The sequence below is a fragment of the Hyaena hyaena genome, unplaced genomic scaffold (assembly GCF_003009895.1).
Source record: "Hyaena hyaena isolate Hyena2069 unplaced genomic scaffold, ASM300989v1 scaffold_4, whole genome shotgun sequence".
In the NCBI taxonomy this organism is placed as follows: Eukaryota; Metazoa; Chordata; class Mammalia; order Carnivora; family Hyaenidae; genus Hyaena; species Hyaena hyaena.
This window is the reverse complement of record NW_024080636.1, coordinates 5,465,579-5,471,489: the sequence shown is the minus strand read 5'-3', so window position 1 is coordinate 5,471,489 and position 5,911 is coordinate 5,465,579. Positions and strand designations below refer to the sequence as shown.

At 54.0% G+C, this 5,911-nt stretch overlaps 1 protein-coding gene and 1 long non-coding RNA gene across 2 annotated transcripts in view; both read right to left on the bottom strand.

The window, feature by feature from the left end:
- LOC120233675 overlaps nucleotides 1–2,767 on the bottom strand; it is a 7,631-nt gene extending 4,864 nt beyond the window's left edge. The window contains exon 1 of the long non-coding RNA XR_005528888.1: nucleotides 2,440–2,767. This is a non-coding gene — a long non-coding RNA (uncharacterized LOC120233675). The remainder of the gene's footprint in view (nucleotides 1–2,439) is intronic.
- Nucleotides 1–3,473, bottom strand: part of ATXN10 (ataxin 10) — a 158,910-nt gene extending 155,437 nt beyond the window's left edge. The window contains exon 1 of the mRNA XM_039235034.1: nucleotides 3,160–3,473. Coding sequence (XP_039090965.1) covers nucleotides 3,160–3,275 — 116 coding nt within the window. The 5' untranslated portion in view covers nucleotides 3,276–3,473. The remainder of the gene's footprint in view (nucleotides 1–3,159) is intronic.
- Nucleotides 3,474–5,911: the final 2,438 nt, after the last annotated feature.

Below are 5,911 nucleotides of genomic sequence, written 5' to 3'. Positions count from 1 at the left end.
TCTCTGACCCTCCCCTGCTCACGCTGTCTCTCTCTCTCTCTCTCCTAGAAATAAATAAAAATATTAAAAAAAAAAATTAAAAAAAAAAAAAGGAATTACTTTCCACGAAGAATAGCTGAGTATCTTAATACTGGTATATTATGAACCTACGCATTTATTACGGACTTTTGTGATGAAGATGCTATTCAAGAAGTGGGTTACAAAATCCAGAGCATGAAGAATTTAGGTCGGTATGTTAATGATCGATTGGCATATAACAACCCCCAAATTTAACAGTTCAAAACAGTGTCGCTTATGGTCCCGCGCAGGTCTGAGGGGCAGGAATCTGCGAGTGGCTGAGTGGGGTGGTTCTGCCTTGGGCTCGCTGAGGTTGCGCAGATGCGAAGGCCTCCCCTGGGCTGAGTGCGTCCGCTTCCGGGACGGTTCATCACATCCTCAGCATGCAGGCCTCTCCGCACCGACGCTGCACAGGGCAGCGGACTTCGCCAGTCATCCGAGGGAGGGAGCTGCACTGCCTTTAAGATCCAATCTCAAGTCACGCGCCATCAAGTCTGCCATAATCTAGTATAACAGCGAGTCCCGAACTTCAGCCCACACGCAAAGAGAGGGGAGTTAACCTCTTCCTCCTGAAGGACCGAGTATCAAGGAATTTGTGAGCATGTCCCAAACCACTACAATGCGATAGGAGGACTTCTGTTCGCTGTGGGGTTGCCAGAAATTGTAATGAGATCCTGGAATCCCTCTCCCTGGAAACCCCAAAGATTAAAATAAATTATAACCTTTTTGAAACAGCTTCAGCTGCTTTCTAAAAAGCAAGAGATTACACCCAATTGGGTCCTCGGTCACTTACAGCCCAATCACTTTTGAACAGCAGGTATTCAATAAACGGCATAAAACACCATGCTGTGAATATAATATCACAGATCTTGCGGTAATTCTGCAAAGTGAGCGGTTTAATCCCCCTTTTCCAGACGTGAAAGGGGTCCAGGGTTGGGCATAAGCCGCGGTTCCTGTCCAGCTCTAGCCGGTTCCCACATCCGTGCTCCTCCACTGCAGGACACCTCTCTCACTCCAGCCACCGCACAGGCCTGTGTCGTGGCTCCAGACACATGGGAAGTACCGCAAGCATATCAGCCCAGCCAAGATTTCCACCTTTTGTTCCATCAATTTCAGTCTCCCTCTCCCCCTTCCTCACCCAACCAGTCTGTCTGTTTTGTCTGGTGTTTTCTGTTTGCTGCTCTGAGGCCTCCTTTCGCTTCACTTTCTGTCCCACCCTGGCTCCGGGCCCATCTGCACTGGAGGAGCAACCAGTAACTGCTCACGCAGCAGCGACAGACCCAGAACCAAGAGCCTGTCCTTACCAACCCAGGAGGGGACTCTGCCCCACCTCACACTTCGGCCTCCCCATCCCAAGAGCTGGTCGCCAAACTCTGCTCAGAATAAGGACACGGACCCAGAAAAGCTAGTGCCCAATGTGGGATGCTTCTTCCTTTGCCCATTCTCCCGCAACAATCCCACTGGACCCTGAGGCCTGTCCATTCAACCCTGCAGATGTTTCTCAGTATTTATCCTAACCATCCCCATAAACAAGGTCCCACTTCACACAAGTTGTTCTTTGTTTGACTCGGGTTCCGCATCAGCTTCTCAAAAGTCCCTTGCCTCCAGCCTCACCCTCTCTGACTGATTCCCCAAACAGCAGAGTTCTTTCCAATGCCCGGATCTGATCTTGCCATTCCCTTCAAAGAACCTTCAATAGCTCCCCATCAACTCCCCTCACAATGGTCCAAAGGGCCTTGGAGTTCATCCTACAGGTTATAAAAAGGGACCTGATGTTTGGACGTCTCCTCTGTACCAGACACCCTACCTACGTTATTTCCTTTTATTTAATCCTCTCGGGAACCCTACAAAATCTGTATATGGCCCCTGTGAGTATATGGTTCTAATTAGCCCTCTCTATCCAAAAGCCTTTCCCGCCCACCAATCTATCCAACAGATCCACAAATCCCTTCCGTGCAAAACCACTTTCTTGTCAAGAACCCCGTCTGTTCACACGGCCGGTGCTCGAACAAAAAAGGGATCATGTCAGATTCACCTTTAGGCCCTCAGCCCCTAACAAAGAACCAAGTTCGGAGCAGGTGCTCAGTACAGGGCTGATGACTGATAACGGAGTACAGGAAAGGCCCATCATGGTGTAGACAGACTGAAGCATGAATCACCGTATTTCCTAGGGGTATCATATCACTTAACTGTTCTCCCAGGAAGCCTTCAGAACGGCGCCCGGGGCTCTGACCACTCCTGCAACAGCTCAGCTAAGGGAGAAGTGCCCAGACCCAGGTGTCCCATTCAAAGACCAGCGGGCCTCTGCACCAACCCCCATCTGCTGCCCCTTCTTTCCTCCCTCCCTCTACTCTGCACACGCCCCCACGGTTGTAAAATTACCCCAGAACAGGGCTTCTCACTAAAGTACTTCATTTTCCAACTTCATCACCCAGCACAAAACCTGGCCCATGGGGCCCATCGACAGAGGTCTTTAAGGGTAAATACACCAGCTAACGTGTACTTGGTACTACGTGTCCGGCGCGCGCTAAGGACTCAATCTGCATCACCTCGAACCATCCTTAGGGCAACCCCGCCAGGGAAGGCCAGAGCAGGCCCCGAGGCGCCCCGCACCAACCGGGCGCCGACGGGGACGTCACCCGTTCACGCGTCCCTCCGCACCACACTCGCAGGTTTGGGCCAGGAAGGCTCAGGCGTGGAGAAACCGCCCAGGGACGCACAGCTGCTGCGGCCAGGAGCCGAATCCAGGCGCCCCCCTGCCCCGCGCCCCCCCCCCCCATGGCGGTCAAGGCCGAAACGGCCGGGTCGCACCGGACCAGGGCGCCGCCGACCCGCACGCCGCGCTGCGCCCCCGGGGTGTCCCCACCGCGCTCCCGCGGCCGCCCACCTGTCCCCCGCCAGCGCGCCGCCGGGCTACCGCGGGCCAGGGCCCAGCAGGCCCGGCGGCAGGTGGCCCGGGGCTCGCGCGGGGCGGCGCCCTCGCAGCGCGCCGCGGGCGGGTGCGGGGCAGGTGTCGGCCCCCGGGGCCCCCGGGCCCTCCGCCGCCCGCCGCCCGGGGGAGGGGCGCCCGCTCCCCGCTCGCCCGCGCCGCCCGGCCGTTACCGGTTCCGCTGCTCTTTGAAGAGCGCCGTGAGCGCGCGGAGGGCCTCCAGGTCCTGAATGGGCGCGGGCACCATGACGCCGGACAGCCGGGCGGGCGGCGGCCTGGGCGCCGCCATCTTGCCGCTCGCAGCTCGCCGAGCCGGGCGCCGACGAGGAGCGGGGCCGGCGGAGGAGGGAGGAGCGCGGCGAGCGCGGGCGGGGGAGGAGCGCGCCCCGCGGCCGCCGGACGCCGCCGCAGCCCAGGCCCCGCGGGAGAGCGCGACAACGCGCTCCCAGGCTCCCCTCGGGCGGCGACGGGGACGACGCGGCGCGGGGAGGGGGCGCGGGCGGAAGTCCCGCCCGAGGGAAGGGGGCGCGGGCGGAAGCTTGGGGGGAAGGGGTGCCGGGAGGGCTTGGGGTCTGAGAGGTGCCGCCGGGGCCCCAGGCTCACCTTGAGGGGGAGATGCAGGAGGGGGTGGCTGGGTCTGGCCGGGAGGGGGGACAGGGACAGGTGCTCCCTGAGGAGGAGGTGCGGGCGTGGGGGGCTGACCAGGAGGGGGGACAGAAGCAGGTGCTCTCTGAGGGGGAGGTGGGGGCGTGGGGGCCTGACCAGGAGGGGGGACAGAAGCAGGTGCTCCCTGGGGGGGAGGTGGGGTCGTGGGGGCCTGACCAGGAGGGGGGACAGAAGCAGGTGCTCCCTGAGGGGGAGGTGCGGGCGGGAGGGGCCTGACCAGGAGGGGGGACAGAAGCAGGTGCTCCCTGAGGGCGAGGTGCGGGCGTGGGGGTCCTGGGCGGGCGTGGGGGGCGGGAAGTACAGGGACAGGTGCTCCCTGACGGGGAGGTGCGGGCGGGAGGGGAGACACAGGAGGGGCAGAGGTGCCGAGGCTCCTTGTGAGAAGGGTGAAGACCTCACCCAGCGGCCGAAACGGGTTTATTCGCGCCCTGCGTGGACCCACTGGAAAGCGGAGCGGTCTGTCAGCCGAGGGCAAGTCTCAGACCCTGGAGCCCAGTTCCCAGAACTCAGTGATCTTTCCCAGGCACTTCAGGCTGCTGAGGATAGGGGGCTCCAGCCCCTGGGGGACTTAAAATATAATTAGAAGTCAAGCAGCTAAATTCTGTAGCAGTAACTTGAAAATTGTTTTTTCCTATATAGGACTTTTTTTTTTTTTTTTTTGAGAAAGAGCGCGGCGCAAGTGAGAGTGAGGGAGAGGGGTAGAAGGAGAGAGAGAGAAAGAAAGAGAATCCCAAGCAGGCGCCATGCGCAGTGCGGAGCCCAATGTGGGGCTCTATCCCGCCACCCTGGGATCCTGACCTGAGCCAAGATACCAGTCAGATGCTCAGCCCGCAGAGCCACTCGTGTGCCCCAGAATTGCTTTTTTCTAAGGGAAATGAATATATTTCTCAAGGATCAGGCGAGGTTCTGTGGCTGGCGTTGGTAATTCACGTATTTTCTTTCTACGTACACCTTCAACATTGTCACCAGGCCCTGTGCTAGTTGAAACGATCCCAACCCCGAGGGGACTCAAGATGAGAGAGGCAAATGATAACTACTTGACAGAGGACTGTACGAATTGCTATGGGACCATGTAAAATCTGCAGATACATACCTAGGAGTGTGTTCATAATGTGGCACTTTTAATGACCTTTGCTACATAAGACAATAACCACCACCAGCCTATGCAGGAGAAACGAAATCATGTGCATGCAAGTTACACAGCAGTAACTCAGTCTTACCCTTCAACGGATTACATACTCATTTCAGAAATATTTCTGTATGCCAGTTATGTGCCAGGGCTTAGATCACCTAGCAGTGCCAAAGAAAATTCAAAAGTGTTTAGCAATCCTTAGATTAGCAGGACAAAATCACCCAATGTTTCCTTGAGGAGAAGGAGATAGTAAAATATGTCATCATGCATCTGGATTTTGCCCCTTAGTTTTCTGTCCTCAATTGTAAAACAAAAGTAACTACTCTGATTCTTCCAGAAAACATTCCCCATAATATTCAAATGTATTGCCTGGAAAGTTGTAATATCCTAATTGGTTTCTTGACTTTTTCTCTTGCCTCCATACATTCCAGACCTTTTTTTTAAATTTTTAAAAATGTTTTATTTATATCTGAGAGAGGAGAGAAAGAGACAGTGTGAGCAGGGGAGGGTCAGAGAGGAAAGGACGTATCACATAGTAATTTCTTAATAAATATTAGTAAAATTAATGAACAAAATATTTTCATAAAGGAGAAAGAAAATAACATGCCTCTAGAAAAAAAAATGTACACCAAAAAGTACAGGAAAGAGAAAGGATGGAAGAGACGAAGAAATAAGTTATAAGAAGATTAAAAGAGCTGCATTAACAGGACAGACCAGTAGTATCAGCAAGTAAAAAAAAAAACATACAAAAACGTAATGAACTGGTCAAACAGTGAGTGTTATTGACCACCCAGAATCGACTAGGAGATATCAACCTTGACTGAATTGACAGAAGTAAGTTAATATTTCACTTGAGCAAAGTGGCATTTTTTTCTTTTTCTTTTTTGGCTTTTGAGCTCCAATCCAAGTATGCTTGCTTTCTTCCTTTTCATCCTTTGTTTCTTTTATTAAGTTTTCTTATTCTAACTCCAGCATAGTTAACATACCGGGTAATATTAGTCTCAGGTATACAATATAGTGACTCAACAATTTCATACATTGCTCAGTGTTCATCATGATCAATGTACTCTTTAATCCTCATTGCCTGCTTCCCCAGCTCCATCCATATTATTGTAAATGGCAGATTT